Here is a 20,399-nt window from a genome sequence, read left to right on the forward strand (position 1 = left end):
AAAATACTGAAGGAATTAATGAACAAGTTTTAGAAAATACAAGAACTGGAAGACCACAGCGGAACAGAAGACCACCAGACAGATACAAAGATTTCATAATGGAAGACGGAGAATTCTCTTTATTAACGTTCGAGGAAGCAATTGAATCAAAAGAAAAAGAAAACTGGTTAAAAGCTATTAAAGAAGAAATGGATTCTTTAAAAGAAAATAATACATGGTCTTTAGTTGACAAGAAGGAGGCAGAAGGAAGAAAATTGGTTACAAGTAAATGGATTTTTTCTGTAAAACCTGACGGAAGATATAAAGCTAGACTTGTTGCTAGAGGTTTTCAACAAAAATATAAAATAGATTATGATGAAACATATAGTCCAGTTATAGACACTACTTCTTTGAGAATTTTATTGTCCATTGCAGCTGATAAAGGGTTAAAATTAAAACAATTTGATATTAAGACTGCGTTTCTCCATGGAAATTTAAAGGAAACAATATATATGAAGGTTCCAAAAGGCTACAATAACTGTGAGGGCAAAGTATGCAAATTAAATAAAAGCTTATATGGTTTAAAACAGGCTCCCCTAATGTGGAATATACGTTTTACAGAATTTTTATCAGAAATTGGTTTCAGACAATTGAAATTAAATAAATGTATATTCATTTTAGATATGACAGAAAATAAAAGAATCTATTTAGGAATTTATGTAGATGACGGAATAATAATCGGCGAAAATTTGAAAGATTTAGAGGAAATTATAAATAAATTGAAAAAAGAATTTGATTTAAGGGTTTCTGAGAAAGTATCTAATTATATTGGTTTAGACATCGAGACAGAAAAGAGTGGTATTAAATTACATCAACAAAAATATTCGGAGAAATTATTACAAAAATTTAATATGAACAATGTGAGAGATTGCAACTACCCGAGTATTTTGGTGGAGCAACATCCATCAGTCAAAGTCGATAAGAAAATGCATGAAGAATATAGAGAAATGGTAGGTTCTCTGCTTTATCTCTCAAACAAAACAAGACCTGACATTAGTTTTCACGTAGGCTATTGTTCAAGGCATCAAAACAGTCCAAATTTAAATGATTTAAACAATGTTAAAAATATTTTGAGGTTTATTAAAAGTTCAAAAGAAAAAGGTATTCATTACAGTAAAGGTGACAATATATTGAGAGGTTTTTGTGATTCTGATTTCGCTGGTGATCCTGACACGAGACGAAGTACTTCTGGTTTTGTGATCTGGATGAATGGTGGACCAATTGCATGGAGCTCAAGAAAACAATCAGTTGTGGCACTTTCGAGCACTGAAGCTGAGTATATTGCTGCTGCAGAATGCTGTAAGGAACTGCTATATATTAGAGACCTGGTAAAAGAAATTACGAATGAAAATTTGGATATTGAAATGCGAGTTGACAACCAATCTGCGATTTGGCTTATGAAGAAAGGAATTATGAATAAAAGAAGCAAACATATTGATGTCAAATATTACTACCTTAAAGAAAAGATTGATGAAAACCAGATTAAAGTTAAATACTGTCCAACTGGGTCACAGATTGCGGATATTTTAACGAAAAGTTTACCCAGGATAAAGTTTGAAAGCTGTCAGAAGAAACTAGTGTCATAGTGAGATAGGAGTATATTAATTTTCAAAAGTGAACTTATTGTGTTTCGGGGGAAATGGGTTGTTTTTTTTTTTTTAGTTTGTAAGTTTTATAGGGGAATTTCAATGTTTTATACAACAGTTTATATAACTAAAAAGAGACAAGGATAATTCAAAAATTAAGGGGGTGCTCTCTTTCCACCGACATAAACAATTAAGGGGGTGATTAAAAAAAATATATATAATTGTTTATTAATAATACTATAAATAAAATAGATAGTCTAGCCGTGGAAAAAGTACACATTATTGATACAAAAATATTTACAGTCGTTTTTTAATATCCTTTTGAGTCTCTTTTATAGTTTTGTTTTATTGTTGTTTTATAATAGATGTTAGGAATTTTGGTTTGTGTTATATTAAAATAATTGAACGGATATGTGAAAAAAGTGGAAAATTTAATAGGTGAAAGATATTAAGATAATGTAAGGTTGTATGTGTTATGTGAATTGAAATGTTGAGTATGTTAAAGCTATCTGAGGTTATTTGTTATGTTATGTTGTCGTTTGTGAGTGGAGATAAAGGAGTTGAAAGGTTAAAAGAGTCGAGTAGGAGTTAAAGGTAAAAGAGTCGAGTAGGAGTTAAAGGTAAAAGAGTCGAGTAGGAGTTAAAGGTAAAAGAGTCGAGTAGGAGTATATTATATTGTATATATAATATACTCCTATTATTATATTATACTAATGTTGGAGTTTGTATATTAAATGTAATGGCAGGCAACACTTGACACTTGATTAGATTTCGAATATTGGAATTATTTTAAATGTTTTAAAAAACAGATCATTGTATTCTCATAAGAAAATGTCAGTTACTTCTCATCTAGACACGGCATGAAAAACATGTAATAGTTTTATTAAAAAATATAAAGATAAAAATTGTATAATGGTGTAAAAGTGTTCGAGCAATCTGCAATATAATTATAATGAAGCAGTTGTGTTTTTAAATAACCCCTCATCAACCTACAGAACCGAATCCCTTCAAATTAAACCGTCCAACAGGTTATGGGCCCAGACCAGAATTTATAAGGTAATATTTATTATAGTTTGCTAATTAAAAAAGCCGACATCACCATGGAAACCAAACTGTTTTTCATAGCAACCAATTTGTAACGAATTTAATAAAATAAAACCAGTCAAAAACATGGAAAATGTTGTAAAACTTGGCTGGAAGACAAGAGATATGAGGTAATGGAAGGGAGAACAGTAACATAAGTAACAAATAAAGATAATCGTAAAGACGAAGTCGAAGTTCGAGAAGGTGCTAGAGGAAGATATGGAGTTAATGGAGTTCAAGAAGATGATTTTAGAGGAAATAATAGTAATGGAGGTAATGAAGTTCGAGATTATATTATATATTATATCAAAATTTCAGAACAAACATTTATGCACAAAATTTTAAATTTATTACCGGAAAAATTTAATACTTTCAAATCAATTTGGAACAATATAGACGTAGAAAAGAAAAATTTAGACGAATTAACCCGAAGAATTAAAAATGAATTGGAATTCACCAAAGAAGATTCTATCATAGAATCCCGAGAAATTTTAAAAGGAAACGAAAAGAGATGTTTCATCTGCAACAAACCAGGGCACATAGCAAGATTCTGTAAAAATAAAAAATGCGACCTCTGCGGCAAGTCGGGACATAGTACGGATGAGTGCTATAGAAACAAAATATGTACCAGGTGTAGTAAGAAAGGGCATATAAAGCAATTTTGTAGAACATATAATTCGGTAAGTGGTAATTCAAAATTTATTAAAATAAATGCTATATTTGATTCTGGAGCATCGTCACATATGTTTTCAAGTAAAGAATTCATAAATTTTACAGAAGACATAGAAGTAGAAATTAAATGCGCAAATAAAGAAAATTTAGTTGCAACAGCGGTCGGATATATTAATACAGATTTCGGGAAATTCGAGAATGTTCTTTATGTACCAGGAATATCTAGAAACCTAATTTCAGTGAGCTGTTTAACAGACAATGGAGCCACCGCAATTTTCGAAAATGATAAAGTTACTATTAAAAAATTAGGAAAGGTTATTTTAACCGGAATTAAAAATAAAATTGGCTTATATGAAGTTCAGATAAGAGTTCAGTTTAAGAAAGAAGTGCATATAACTGAAAGCTGCGATTTATGGCACCGTCGTTTTGGTCACGCTGCTGGAGTACAACGTTTTTCAAAATTTTTAAAGGGGATGAAAATTAAGGGAGATTTTTCGGACAATTTTTGTGAGATTTGTGTTAGGGCTAAAATGTGTAGGCATCCGTTTGGAAACAATTATAGAAATTTTTGAAAAATTAGATTTTATGTATGATTATAATATACAAGGACAAGATATAAAACACGTAATGAATTTTTTCGAGATGCAATATTCAGGAAACATATTAGAAGATATAAATAAATTACAAAACATACAGTTTGAAATCACTAGTAAAGAGAACAAAATTCCATTTCTTCCTCTTACACCTTCTCGAACTTCATTACCTCCATTACTATTATTTCCTCTAAAATCATCTTCTTGAACTCCATTAACTCCATATCTTCCTCTAGCACCTTCTCGAACTTCGACTTCGTCTTTACGATTATCTTTATTTGTTACTTATGTTACTGTTCTCCCTTCCATTACCTCATATCTCTTGTCTTCCAGCCAAGTTTTACAACATTTTCCATGTTTTTGACTGGTTTTATTTTATTAAATTCGTTACAAATTGGTTGCTATGAAAAACAGTTTGGTTTCCATGGTGATGTCGGCTTTTTTAATTAGCAAACTATAATAAATATTACCTTATAAATTCTGGTCTGGGCCCATAACCTGTTGGACGGTTTAATTTGAAGGGATTCGGTTCTGTAGGTTGATGAGAGGATATTTATGATCGAATTGGAGTTGGACAAGTAAGAAAGGATTAAAAGTAGCGACATTAAAGATGGTATTAAGTTTGAAAGGTTGAATGAATAGTTGTTGGTTGAATTGAGGGATTAAGTGGAAGTAACGGAATGTAAGTGGTTGTGAGGTTTTAAGGTATGTATGGAAAGTAATTAATTTATGAAGGTCAGGTTAGCGTTATTCTTTTTTGGTATTAAATTATAGATGGAGAAAAATGTGTGCAAGTGTTGAGGGGGTGTGTTGGAGTTTGTATATTAAATGTAATGGCAGGCAACACTTGACACTTGATTAGATTTCGAATATTGGAATTATTTTAAATGTTTTAAAAAACAGATCATTGTATTCTCGTAAGAAAATGTCAAGACTTCTCATCTAGACACGGCAAGACAAACATGTAATAGTTTTATAAAAAATATAAAGATAATAATTGTATAATGGTGTAAAAGTGTTCAAGCTATCTGCAATATGATTATAATCAAGCAGTTGTGTTTTTAAATAGCCCCTCATCAACCTAAAGAACCCAATCCCTCAAATATAACCGTCCAACATTACTAGTGATTTCAAACTGTATGTTTTGTAATTATTATTATTATATATATTATATTATATTATATTATATAGTATATTGTTGGACGGTTATCTTTTGAAGGGATTGGGTTCTGTAGGTGATGAGGGGCTATTTAAAAACACAACTGCTTCATTATAATTATATTGCAGATAGCTTTAACACTTTTACACCATTATACAATTTTTATCTTTATATTTTTTATAAAACTATTACATGTTTTTCATGCCGTGTCTAGATGAGAAGTTATTGACATTTTCTTACGAGAATACAATGATCTGTTTTTTAAAACATTTAAAATAATTCCAATATTCGAAATCTAATCAAGTGTCAAGTGTTGCCTGCCATTACATTTAATATACAAACTCCAACACACCCCCTCAACACTTGCACACATTTTTCTCCGTCTATAAAAGAATAACGCTAACCTGACCTTCAAAAATTAATTCTTTCCATACATACCTAAAAAACCTCACAACCACTTACATTCCGTTACTTCTACATAATCCCTCTCAATTCAACAACAACTATTCATTCAACCTTTCAAACTTAATACTATCTTTAATGTCGCTACCTTTAATCCTTTCTTACTTCTCCAACTCCAATTCGATCAAAAATGTACTTTCATTCAACCATACAACCATTCAACCTTTATATTTTTTATAAAACTATTACATGTTTTTCATGCCGTGTCTAGATGAGAAGTAATGACATTTTCTTACGAGAATACAATGATCTGTTTTTTAAACATTTAAAAATCATTCTAATATTCGAAATCTAATCAAGTGTCAAGTGTTGCCTGCCATTACATTTAATATACAAACTCCAACACACCCCCTCAACACTTGCACACATTTTTCTCCATCTATAATTTAATACCAAAAAAGAATAACGCTAACCTGACCTTCATAAATTAATTACTTTCCATACATACCTTAAAACCTCACAACCACTTACATTCCGTTACTTCCACTTAATCCCTCAATTCAACCAACAACTATTCATTCAACCTTTCAAACTTAATACCATCTTTAATGTCGCTACTTTTAATCCTTTCTTACTTGTCCAACTCCAATTCGATCATACATGTACTCTCATTCAACCATACAACCATTCAACCTTAACCTCCCTCTTAACTCATTATATAAAACATTCACTATAATAGTCTAAGTCCTTTTCAACTCTCTACATAAACTCTTCAAGTTTATTTAAAACTTTTAACGCCTCAACCTCTTTAATAACCTTAAACACCTTTTCAACCTCTTTACTGTAATAACCTTAAACGCCTTCTCAACCTCTTTAATAACCTTAAACGCCTTCTCAACCTCTTTAATAACCTTAAACTCCTTCTCGACCTCTATAACCTTAAACTCCTTCTCGACCTCTATAACCTTCCTTTAACTCCTACTCGACTCTTTTACCTTTAACTCCTACTCGACTCTTTTACCTTTAACTCCTACTCGACTCTTTTACCTTTAACTCCTACTCGACTCTTTTACCTTTAACTCCTACTCGACTCTTTTACCTTTAACTCCTACTCAACTCTGTTACCTTCATGGAGTTAATAAGTATCTATGGTTACCTTTAACTCCTACTCGACTCTTTTACCTTTAACTCCTACTCGACTCTTTTACCTTTAACTCCTACTCGACTCTTTTACCTTTAACTCCTACTCGACTCTTTTACCTTTAAACTCCTTTATCTCCTTCTCGACTTATTTAACGTTAATCTCCCTCTCAACTTAAACCTTAATCACCTTCAACTCCACTCACAAACCACATAACTCATAACAAATAACCTCGCTCAACTTCAACATACTCAACATTTGAATTCACATCACACATACAACCTTACATTATTCATACAACCTTCAATTAGCTTTTATAATTTTTTCACTTTCTAAATTTTCCCACTTTTTGCACATATCCGTTCAATCATTTTAATATAAAACTAAAACCAAAATAAAGTAAAATTCCTAACATCTATTATAACAAAACCAACAATAAACAAAACTATAAAAGAGATTCAAAAGGATTTTAAAAAACGACTATAAATATGTTTGTATCAAATAATGTGTACTTCCTCCACGGCTAGACTATCTATTGTATTTATAGTATAATTAATAAAAAAAAAATATATTTTTATGATCACCCCCTTAATTGTTTATCTCTGTTGAAAAAGAGCACCCTCTTAATTTTTGAATTATCCTTGTCTCCTTTCAGTTACATATATCTATTGTTGTATAATACAACATTTAAATTCCCAAAGAACTTATTAAACTAACCCATTTATCCCGAAACACAAGTTCACTTTTTTTTTTTTTTTTTTAAATGAGTACACTTAAAGTCTCAAAGTTTTCCATGACCAGATTTTCATTTGTTAATCTGCTATCATTTGTTCCATTTTCATTTCATTCTCTATTATTTCGCCTTTCAACAACATCTTCTCGATTATTCTCGAACTATACGCCATTTCTACTTTATTACACTCCATTACTATTATTTCCTCTAATATCACCTTCTCGAACTCCACCTTCATTTCTTCCTATTTCACCTTCTCAAACTTCATTACACTCCATTACTATTATATCCTCAAATATCACCTTCTCGAACTCCATTAACTCCATTTCTTCCTCTTACACCTTTTCGAACTTCATTACCTTCGTCTTCACGATTATTTTTATTTGTTACTTATGTTAGTGTTCTCCCTTTCATCACCCCAAAGCCCATTAATTACTTCATTATCTTCTAAGTATCCACCTAGAATTCCTTGTTCTCCCTCATTAATTCTTACATCCCTTGCTCGTATAATTTTTTGTTCATCTTCAACCCAAATTTTGTAACCGTTTCTAACGTAGCCAACCAGAATACCCTTTTTACAACGATCATCAAGCTTTTTTAGTCCAGAATTTATTTTAAAATATGTAGTTGAGCCAAATCTTCGAATATTTGAAACATCTGGTTTTATTCCAAACCACAATTCCGCAGGAGTTTTATTTTTTCCTTTTGTTGGACATCGGTTTAATAAGAAGCTAGCCGTTAGTAATGCTTCTCCCCAGAGATATTTGGGTACAGCTCCATCCAAAAGCAAGGCTCTCGTTTTCTCCATAAGAGTACGGTTCAGTCGCTCTGCTTTACCATTCAATTGCGGTGTGTATGGAATAGTTAAGTCCAGGACTATTCCTTTATTTTGACACCACGATATTAGACTATTGTTTGAATATTCAGTCCCATTATCACACCTAATCTTTTTTACTTTCAATCTAAAATGATTCTCCGCCAAAAATATAAATTGTTTTATTTTATCAAACACATCATTTTTCGACGATAAAAGGTAAACCGCGGAAAAATGAGTAAAATCATCCAGAAAGGTGACAAAATATTTATGGTTGTCCCAAGTGGGTAATTCAATTGGGCCGCAAAGATCGGTATGAACAATCTCTAAAGGAGATTTCGCTGCTATCCTTTCTTTTCCAAACGGATGCCTACACATTTTAGCCCTAACACAAATCTCACAAAAATTGTCCGAAAAATCTCCCTTAATTTTCATCCCCTTTAAAAATTTTGAAAAACGTTGTACTCCAGCAGCGTGACCAAAACGACGGTGCCATAAATCGCAGCTTTCAGTTATATGCACTTCTTTCTTAAACTGAACTCTTATCTGAACTTCATATAAGCCAATTTTATTTTTAATTCCGGTTAAAATAACCTTTCCTAATTTTTTAATAGTAACTTTATCATTTTCGAAAATTGCGGTGGCTCCATTGTCTGTTAAACAGCTCACTGAAATTAGGTTTCTAGATATTCCTGGTACATAAAGAACATTCTCGAATTTCCCGAAATCTGTATTAATATATCCGACCGCTGTTGCAACTAAATTTTCTTTATTTGCGCATTTAATTTCTACTTCTATGTCTTCTGTAAAATTTATGAATTCTTTACTTGAAAACATATGTGACGATGCTCCAGAATCAAATATAGCATTTATTTTAATAAATTTTGAATTACCACTTACCGAATTATATGTTCTACAAAATTGCTTTATATGCCCTTTCTTACTACACCTGGTACATATTTTGTTTCTATAGCACTCATCCGTACTATGTCCCGACTTGCCGCAGAGGTCGCATTTTTTATTTTTACAGAATCTTGCTATGTGCCCTGGTTTGTTGCAGATGAAACATCTCTTTTCGTTTCCTTTTAAAATTTCTCGGGATTCTATGATAGAATCTTCTTTGGTGAATTCCAATTCATTTTTAATTCTTCGGGTTAATTCGTCTAAATTTTTCTTTTCTACGTCTATATTGTTCCAAATTGATTTGAAAGTATTAAATTTTTCCGGTAATAAATTTAAAATTTTGTGCATAAATGTTTGTTCTGAAATTTTGTTCTCTTTACTAGTGATTTCAAACTGTATGTTTTGTAATTTATTTATATCTTCTAATATGTTTCCTGAATATTGCATCTCGAAAAAATTCATTACGTGTTTTATATCTTGTCCTTGTATATTATAATCATACATAAAATCTAATTTTTCAAAAATTTCTATAATTGTTTCCAAATTAATTACATAATGTAAATATTTTTCTTCAATATAACTAAATATTATAAATTTCCCCTTATTTTCCAATTTTTCCTCATTTTTACCGTCTATTTTTATACCCTTTGTATCCAGCAATAATTTAATTAGCATTCTCCAAGCTTTATAATTATCCTTATTTGTGAAAGGTTTTATCTTTATTGAATCCATGTTTGGTTGCTATGAATATTCGTATATAAACAGTTTGGTTTCCACGGTTATATTGTCGTCTTTTAAACAGCAAAATATAATAAATATTACCTTTTAAATTTGTTCTGGGCCCATAACCTGTTGGACGGTTATCTTTTGAAGGGATTGGGTTCTGTAGGTGATGAGGGGCTATTTAAAAACACAACTGCTTCATTATAATTATATTGCAGATAGCTTTAACACTTTTACACCATTATACAATTTTTATCTTTATATTTTTTATAAAACTATTACATGTTTTTCATGCCGTGTCTAGATGAGAAGTAATGACATTTTCTTACGAGAATACAATGATCTGTTTTTTAAACATTTAAAAATCATTCTAATATTCGAAATCTAATCAAGTGTCAAGTGTTGCCTGCCATTACATTTAATATACAAACTCCAACACACCCCCTCAACACTTGCACACATTTTTCTTTTGATTCAATTGCTTCCTCGAACGTTAATAAAGAGAATTCTCCGTCTTCCATTATGAAATCTTTGTATCTGTCTGGTGGTCTTCTGTTCCGCTGTGGTCTTCCAGTTCTTGTATTTTCTAAAACTTGTTCATTAATTCCTTCAGTATTTTATAATTTATTTTATATTTTGTAATTTATTTATATCTTCTAATATGTTTCCTGAATATTGCATCTCGAAAAAATTCATTACGTGTTTTATATCTTGTCCTTGTATATTATAATCATACATAAAATCTAATTTTTCAAAAATTTCTATAATTGTTTCCAAATTAATTACATAATGTAAATATTTTTCTTCAATATAACTAAATATTATAAATTTCCCCTTATTTTCCAATTTTTCCTCATTTTTACCGTCTATTTTTATACCCTTTGTATCCAGCAATAATTTAATTAGCATTCTCCAAGCTTTATAATTATCCTTATTTGTGAAAGGTTTTATCTTTATTGAATCCATGTTTGGTTGCTATGAATATTCGTATATAAACAGTTTGGTTTCCACGGTTATATTGTCGTCTTTTAAACAGCAAAATATAATAAATATTACCTTTTAAATTTGTTCTGGGCCCATAACCTGTTGGACGGTTATCTTTTGAAGGGATTGGGTTCTGTAGGTGATGAGGGGCTATTTAAAAACACAACTGCTTCATTATAATTATATTGCAGATAGCTTTAACACTTTTACACCATTATACAATTTTTATCTTTATATTTTTTATAAAACTATTACATGTTTTTCATGCCGTGTCTAGATGAGAAGTTATTGACATTTTCTTACGAGAATACAATGATCTGTTTTTTAAAACATTTAAAATAATTCCAATATTCGAAATCTAATCAAGTGTCAAGTGTTGCCTGCCATTACATTTAATATACAAACTCCAAAATATTAGAATGATTTTAAATGTTTAAAAAACAGGTTATGGGCCCAGACCAGAATTTATAAGGTAATATTTATTATAGTTTGCTGATTAAAACATCACCTACGCCTACAACATCACCATGGAAACGAAACTGTTTGTAAAAATTTTTCTTAGCAACCAATATGTAATGAATTTAATGAAAATAAAACCATTCAAAAACATAGAAAATGTTATAAAATTTGGCTGAAATACCAAACAGAAAATTATTATAAGAGTATGAGATAAGGTAATAGAAGGGAGAACAACAAATAAAAAATAATCGTGACGACGAAGTCGACGAAGTTCGAGAAGGTGATAGAGGAAGAAATGGAGTTAATGGAGTTCGAGACGGTAATTTTAGAGGAAATAATAGTAATGGAGGTAATGAAGTTCGAGAAGGTGAAATAGGAAGAAATGGAGAGTTAATGGAGTTCGAGAAGGTGATTTTAGAGGAAATAGTAGTAATGGAGGTAATGAAGTTCGAGAAGGTGAAATAGGAAGAAATGGAGAGTTAGTGAAGTTCGAGAAGGTGATATTTGAGGAAATAATACTAATGGAGTGTAATGGAGTTTGAGAAGGTGAAATAGGAAGAAATGGAGAGTTAGTGGAGTTCGAGAAGGTGATATTAGAGGAAATAATAGTAATGGAGGTAATGAAGTTCGAGAAGGTGAAATAGGAAGAAATGGAGAGTTAATGGAGTCCGAGAAGGTGATTTTAGAGGAAATAATAGTAATGGAGTGTAATGAAGTATAAATGCCGTAAAGTTCGAGAAGATGTTGTTAAAAGGCGAAATAATAGAGAAACAAATGAAAATGGAACAAATGATAGCAGATTAACAAATAAAAAAACAAAAATCTGATCATGGAAAACTTTGAGACTTTAAGTGTATTCATTTTAAAAAAAGTGAACTTGTGTTTCGGGAGAAATGGGTTAGTTTATAAGATTGATAGGGAAATTTAAATGCTATATACAACAAGAGATATAACTAAAAAAAAGACAAGGATAATTCATAAAGTAAGGGGGTGTTTTCAATGAATTCAAAATTAAGGGGGTGCTCTTTTTCAACAGACATAAACAATTAAGGGGGTGATCATAAAAATATATTTTTTTATTAATTATACTATAAATACAATAGATAGTCTAGCCGTGGAGGAAGTACACATTATTTGATACAAACATATTTACAGTCGTTTTTTAAAATCCTTTTGAATCTCTTTTATAGTTTTGTATTATTGTTGTTTTGTTTTTTTTTTTTATGGCAGTTTGGAATTCTTGTTTTTGTGTTATATTAAAATAATTGAACGGATATGTGCAAAAAGTGGGAAAATTTAGGAAGTGAGAAAAATATAAAAGATAATGGAAGGTTGTATGAATAATGTAAGGTTGTATGTGTTATGTGAATTGAAATGTTGAGTTTGTTGAAGTTGAGCGAGGTTATTTGTTATGAGTTATGTGGTTTGTGAGTGGAGTTGAAGGTGATTAAGGTTAAAGAAGTTGAGAGGGTGATTAACGTTAAATAAGTCGAGAAGGAGATAAAGGAGTTTAAAGGTTAGAGTCGAGAAGGAGTTAAAGGTTAGAGTCGAGAAGGAGTTAAAGGTTAGAGTCGAGAAGGAGTTAAAGGTTAGAGTCGAGAAGGAGTTAAAGGTTAGAGTCGAGAAGGAGTTTAGGTTAAAGAGGTCGAGAAGGAGGTTATTAAAGTAAAGAGGTTGAGAAGGCGTTTAAGGTTATTAAAGTAAAGAGGTTGAGAAGGCGTTTAAGGTTATTAAAGTAAAGAGGTTGAGAAGGCGTTTAAGGTTATTAAAGTAAAGAGGTTGAGAAGGCGTTTAAGGTTATTAAAGTAAAGAGGTTGAGAAGGCGTTTAAGGTTATTAAAGTAAAGAGGTTGAGAAGGCGTTTAAGGTTATTAAAGTAAAGAGGTTGAGAAGGCGTTTAAGGTTATTAAAGTAAAGAGGTTGAGAAGGCGTTAAAAGTTTTAAATAAACTTGAAGAGTTTATGTAGGAAGTCGAGAAGGAGTTAGACTATTATAGTTAAGGTTTTATATAGTGAGTCAAGAGAGAAGTTAAGGTTGTATGGTTGAATGAAAGTACATTTTTGATCGAATTGGAGTTGGAGAAGTAAGAAAGGATTAAAGGTAGCGACATTAAAGATAGTATTAAGTTTGAAAGGTTGAATGAATAGTTGATGGTTGAATTGAGAGGGATTATGTAGAAGTGACGGAATGTAAGTGGTTGTGAGGTTTTTTAGGTATGTATGGAAAGAATTAATTTATGAAGGTCAGGTTAGCATTATTCTTTTTTGGTACTAAGTTATAGACGGAGAAAAATGTGTGCAAGTGTTGAGGGGGTGTGTTGGAGTTTGTATATTAAATGTAATGGCAGGCAACACTTGACACTTGATTAGATTTCGAATATTGGAATTATTTTAAATGTTTTAAAAAACAGATCATTGTATTCTCGTAAGAAAATGTCAGTTACTTCTCATCTAGACACGGCATGAAAAACATGTAATAGTTTCATTAAAAAAATATAAAGATAATAATTGTATAATGGTGTAAAAGTGTTCAAGCAATCTGCAATATAATTATAATGAAGCAGTTGTGTTTTTAAATAGCCCCTCATCACCTACAGAACCCAATCCCCTCAAATTTAACCGTCCAACAGTAATTAAAGTAATTATTGTATATAAAGTAAGTATACATAAAAGAACTGAAAGTGAAAATTAAATTGAATATGGTATTAAAGAAAATAAAATAGGTTACTACAATTACGTAGAAATAAAAAACTATATAATAAAACTATTACATGGTTGTTGGACGTAATGAAGTAAAGTTATTTCTTAGTAAAACGGTGGAAATTTACTAAAGCTTCAATGGACTTCAGAGTTGAAGAACACGAGAAGTCACGTCCGGCGATTTAGTTTATTTTACGATACTTCTGCAATTTTGAAGATGCTAGAAAATTAAAAAAATAGCCATTTAAATTCGTTCCAACCTGAAGGAACATTAAACTAATAATACGAAAGAGTTTTCGAAACTTATAATGCTATGTCTAATGTGTTCGTGCCAAAAAGTCTACGTGTATAATTCTAAAAAACGTTAACTTTCTAAAAAACAAGAAAGTGGCTGTATTAACAAGCTCCCCATGCCTGATAAATTCAACTCAAAGCAATTCAACAACAGGTCAAAAAAATTGTGAATTTCAAAATAGTGAAAAGGAAATCAGTAAATACTCTCATAAAATGCAAGCATTTCTTAAGACTGGAAAGATATCTGCAGGAGACAAAGCGTCAACTTCTGGAGTTAAAACTACAAATAAGAAAAAACCTCCAGCTCCATGGGTCGAAAAATAGTAAGTACAGGAATATTACTAAAATCATCTAAATTTAAATTTTGCTGTATCATAATCTTCTTTACCAGTAGACCGAAGACAATAGACGATATAGTGGACCAAGGAGAGGTTGTTCAAGTGCTAAGGGAATGTTTATCCGGTGGAGATCTACCGCATTTACTATTTTATGGACCGCCGGGTACCGGTAAAACGAGTGCCATACTTGCCGCTGCAAAGCAACTCTTCGGAGATATCAGTCGAGACCGCGTGTTGGAATTAAATGCATCCGATGAACGCGGTATACAAGTCGTTAGAGATAAAGTTAAAGCATTTGCCCAGCTTACAGTTAGCGGAAAAAGAGCTGAGTAAGTACTCTGATTTTACCAATAATATTTGTAATATACAGCAGTAATAAGCAGACATAAGTCATAATTTCCTGCCTATTTACCTGATTAAAAAAGGCTGCCATGACCAACTGTAACTGTTAAATGAAATCCTAATGTGTTAATCCTAATTACATTTAGAAATAATAATTTATTAACAACCTTTAATTCGAAAAAAATAAATTACTATTCATTTTATTTTTCGAAACCACTCCATTTTATTAGTAGATGCATACTAGCTTATCTATATCCTTATCAATTATAATAACATACCATGACTAAACTGGTCCTTACTTGAGTGGCAGCCTCAACCACAACTACTCGATTACATGTAATTTTTTCTCCCTTCCTAATCATCCAACTTCACATGGACTGGCAGGTGAGCCCACGGGCTCAACCAGAGGGAATTGCTAACACTAGCCTTAGCAAGAGCAGTGGTTCGCTGAATCTACTACAGGATCGGACTCGCGATCCACTGAGAATATCCAGCGAGAAACTCAGTGGGTTAACAAGTTAACAAATTGATGTTACATTCGTCAAATTGATGTTACATCTGTTCGTATCAATTTAAAACTTTAAAGGGCTTGCAGTTGATGTTACTGAAACCTAATTAATTGCAACAATAAAAAGGACAATTTATTAATTATATTACCTTAGCTTGGGCCCCTAAATAAAAGATGTAATGTATGTAAAGGTGACTTGAAACCCAAATAATATTTTTATTTGTTTTCATGACTTAGACATAATAATTCATATCCTTATTAATAGCGTGATCAATTATGATTTAAATCCTAAGTGAATTATAGAGATTTATATCTCAGAATTTTTATGAATATTATTTTTTTGCTAAATTGGGTGGACGAGTTCACGGTCCACTTGGTTTAAGTGGTAACTGGAGCTCATAAACAGCAACAACATAAATTCCTCCATCCATGAGTTCTAGGTCTCAGTTTTACGGTACAACGGCTGCCACACCTGCAAACCGAAATGCTCTGGTTGGCACTTCAAAGCAAAAAAGGCAAGGGGTCGTAACTATCTGTACGGGCACACAAGACGCCCTACCACCATTAATTACGCAATTTATAATTTTTGCCAGTTTGATTATTATTACCTGATGTTCTTCCATCACCGTCAAAGTCATTCATGAACGTTTCTTAAGTATGTATTTGTCTCTTTTATGTATGTATATTTTGACCAAGATTGTATAATGGTACTGACATAAACCATTATGAGTCTGAGATTGTGAGAGTCAATTGAAAACAATTTGCTTTTTTAGGATTTAGGTCAGTTTGTTACTAAGCATGTGAATGTTCATTAATGTCCAATTTAAATCCCACAACCTTAAACCTTGACACATGAGGTCAAAGTCTTTATACTTATTTGCATATAGTAAGATAATATATTAAAATATTATTTAAAAATTGTCAAACAATATGTGCAAATTCTTAAACAAACTTAGCTCATTGAAGAGCTAAATGTTTCTCTCACCCTTAGAACTGAAATGGGTAACTACATTTTAACAAAATTAACAGGCTGTCTTTATCATGTCATGATTTAATCAAAACGTACCACTAGATTTAAGAATTAAAAATAAGTTGAAAATCCCTAATAATAATAATGGAAGGAATAAAAAAAGGGTGTGTCGTGCTATAAACTTGAGACTAAGAAAATCATTTGGCCCATTTTTTTGAATAAGAGATACATATTTGTGTGTATGTATTATATATACAATGACAAGTGCATGTTTGTATAATCAAGCAATACTGCTAAATATTACATGTTCGTATAGTGGTCGACCATGTCCCTCATACAAACTGGTCATTCTGGATGAAGCAGACTCGATGACTACAGCAGCTCAAGCGGCACTTCGACGCACTATGGAACGCGAGACTCGTACTACACGGTTCTGTCTCATCTGCAACTATGTGTCAAGGATCATACCGCCAATCACGAGTCGCTGTTCAAAATTTCGCTTTAAGCCATTAGCTAGAGAGAATGTTATTAAACGGTAAGAAGTTTGCAAAACCTCCTATTTATTTTGTTCTTTTTACCTTATTTAATTTATTGTATACCATTACAAAATTTACGCTGTGCAAATTAGCCAATAGACACAACCCACTAATTTTCTGGCCGGATCTTCCCAGTGGGTCGCGATTCCGATTCGGTGGTACATTCAGGGAAGAACTATTCATGCTAGGGCTAGTGCTAGCAAATTCTCGTAGGTTGGGCCCATAAACTCACCCTTTCGCGCGTATTTGGAATAGCCCCATGGGCTGCCAACGATTGAACGAAGAAAATTGATAGCAGTATATTTGTGCCTTGAATGCATTCCTAATGTATCGTAGAAATGTTGTCAGACAGACAACTTAACACGAAACAATACAAATATATCTATATCTGTATGAAATAAAAACAAATAGAAAACTGTACACAAAATATCAGTACTTAATTGATTAAAAGGTTTACTTGTTATTATATAAATAAATATCATTTTGACATGCAAAATAATTTATGACTGTGAAAAGAACTTTTATTATCTAATAACCATTGAAATTTCTCTGACAAGTGAAGATGTTTTCTGTTAATGGTTAGCATCAGGTGTTGAATACTTGATACCACCATACTTAGACATGTGGTTGTAGTTCATTGATATTGTATTTATGATTGTTATAACCTATAAACTGGAACAGGCTAAGCCTTCACAGTAGAAATACGCAGATTATAAACTAATTTAAGCATGCTGCATCATTAGGAATCATTTCACAAATTAATTTAATAAATTGCATGCAGGTTACGTGAGATATGTGAAGCCGAAAATGTGGATGTCGGTGAAGGTGAGATTCTAAACCAAGCAGTGGATACTTGTGAAGGTGATCTGCGCAGAGCGCTAACAGCACTACAGTGTTGCCAAAGGTTGTACGGCAGGATCACTGCTGATGGACTAATTGAGGTATATATTTATACCAATGTACAAATTATATACACATTCATACACAATACTATTAAAATTTTATTTATTTATCTTCATCCGGGCCATGCTATGTGGTTACAGTGCCAATTTTAAAAAAAATGTATTCGATTTGTAAAACCTTTTATGAACAGCATGCTTAATGACCGGTAATTGAAGAGGCTGCCCTAAATATTAAAAGCTGAATACACAAATATAAATATAATTATCTAGGCAATATAGTCCAGTTCTGATTGCATTGGAGCAACAGTTATCCCACCTGTAAACCAGAATACATAGTTGTTTCTCCACAGAAATGTGTGATAAGTCCACAGAGACTAAATTCTCTGACTGTTAGTATACTGACAGGAAAATTATGTTTACAACATGTCTTGTATCTTGCGGTTTTTCAATGAAATATCAATTAGAAACTTACCTAACTGTGAATACAATAAAGTTCTATTACTAGTATTTTAATTTTGATTCAAACTATAACATCATAATTGAGTCGTCTATTATCAAAGGCGGCAATCTGTACATTTGGACAAAAAATTTTTATTGATATGTCAATACAGATTTATTTGAATATAATCGTCTCCTTCAAAGAATACGGTTCAAAACCTGCATTAAATAAAGGTTAATAGTTAACCTGTTATTTATCTAAGATGTCGTTCCGAAGAGTTTTGTGACTGCCAATGGAATACAAAGTCAATAATTCGTTTTTCTGATTTACCAATCATTGTCCAAAAGTCAGATTGCCGCCTTTGATAATAGTCGACTCAATTGAATCAATGATAATTTCGATCCTACTATTTGCTTCATATGATTTAAATTAGACATACAATATTCAGGTGACTGGACTTGTTCCTGAAAAATTGGTTAATGAGTACCTAAGCATCAAGAACTATTCAGAATTGGAGGAATTTGTTCAGAAGTAAGTTTTTTTTAAATACACTACTCCCACTCAAATACTATTTTACTCTAAAACGACCCTAAAATTTCTCTATGTAAGGTTTCTAATTTGCAGTTAGTTTCTATGAGTCATTTATTGAACCGTTGGTCCTTATAAATCAAGTGTATTTATTATACATGGTTAGTAGATCATCAAAACAAAAATATATTAAATTAGATTATTAAATTAAATTAATATATAAAATTAATATATTAAATTAGATATTAAATTAGAATAAATTAGAGAATACAAAAACACTAACCAGAGGGTTAGTGTTTTTGTATGCAGCATAATTAATTCTGAATCTGTAAATAAGGTTCAATTCAATAATTCGCACCTTTAAAATTAAGATAAACCCAACCCAAAAAACGTGTTTTTTTTTTTTTGTAAAACATCGACTAAAGTTTTCAAACCCAAAAGACGTAGAGAAAGGGGACGGGAAGTGTCTCTTTATAAGCTAGTTTTGGTCATTTAATTATGAAGTAGTCGCTGAAAAGGGTCCTTTTCTAGGTCCATTATTGAATTAAAGTCAAAATCCAAAAATTTCGAAATGGATCTATAATTCTAAAAGTACAAATTGTACATATAATTTTAAATGTATTTATAAAAAATGCTTGCTCTGGTGTTTTAAAGGAGTAAAAAGATATCAACAAAAAATATGTTTAAATGTCCTAAACGCAGCTTCTTTTTTTTATTTATTTTTTGTTTTATTGCCTTTCTAGGCAGACGAGAATACGACCCACCTGATGATGAGTGGTTACTGCCACCCATGGATTTCACCAATGCCAGGGGTAGAGCCAAGCCGCTGCCTAGAAAGATCCAAATCCTATTCCTCCAAAGAAATAACTGTTTTTCAGATTCTGTGTACTTTAAGATCCTAATTCTGTGTATTTCGTTTAGTTTCCTGATGCGAGCGTATTCGGCATCGCAGCTTCTGGAACAGTTGAGTGCCACGGTTGTGGCGGCTGGACATCTAACGAATAAACAGAAATGCGCCATAAGTGAGAAGACGGCCGTCTGTCTGCATCGTCTGCTCGACGGAGGATCGGAATTCATGCAACTAACTGATTTAGGGTGCACCCTAATTATGGCCAACAATAATCCTTGATGTTATCTCATTTGGTCGCCTGGTGTTTCTGAATAATTAAAACTATTTTGTAATTGTATTTTTTTTTCATTTCTCAAATATACTTTTAGCAACAATAACAATAAAAATGGTACGCAAATCCATTGATTCATTTTATTTTTATAAGCATTGAATTTATGACAATTTTTTTTTTTTAAACTTTAACAAACTTGCTCTTTGTAAATTAATTTTGATAGCGTTCAAGTACTGTGATTTTTTTTAGTTTACGATTTACACAATTAAGTGACTGCAAATGTGTACGAGTTTGGATTGTTGTAACTTACTAATATTAACTTTCTATGAGTAACAATAGATGGAGCTAGTTGTAGGATCAAACAACATAAATCAAGTGTAATGAGATTATGTTGCTTGTGTGTTAGTCAAAACAGGCATCTCGGCCATCACT

At 31.6% G+C, this 20,399-nt stretch overlaps 1 protein-coding gene and 1 long non-coding RNA gene across 2 annotated transcripts; one reads left to right on the plus strand and one right to left on the minus strand.

The window, feature by feature from the left end:
- Window positions 1–1,098: 1,098 nt before the first annotated feature.
- Window positions 1,099–10,037, minus strand: LOC134200227 (uncharacterized). Its single transcript, XR_009975050.1, has 2 exons — window positions 9,948–10,037; window positions 1,099–1,364 (listed from the first exon to the last, which is right to left on the minus strand). It is a non-coding gene; the product is annotated as an uncharacterized LOC134200227 (long non-coding RNA).
- Window positions 10,038–14,194: 4,157 nt separating this feature from the next.
- Window positions 14,195–20,030, plus strand: LOC733023 (replication factor C4). Its single transcript, NM_001047018.1, is given in 6 exon segments — window positions 14,195–14,606; window positions 14,675–14,950; window positions 16,758–16,976; window positions 17,759–17,918; window positions 18,767–18,849; window positions 19,768–20,030. Coding segments are annotated over 6 exon segments (1,056 nt in total). The 5' UTR covers window positions 14,195–14,496; the 3' UTR covers window positions 19,976–20,030.
- Window positions 20,031–20,399: the final 369 nt, after the last annotated feature.

This window comes from Bombyx mori, chromosome 15 (assembly GCF_030269925.1).
Source record: "Bombyx mori chromosome 15, ASM3026992v2".
Taxonomy (NCBI): Eukaryota; Metazoa; Arthropoda; class Insecta; order Lepidoptera; family Bombycidae; genus Bombyx; species Bombyx mori.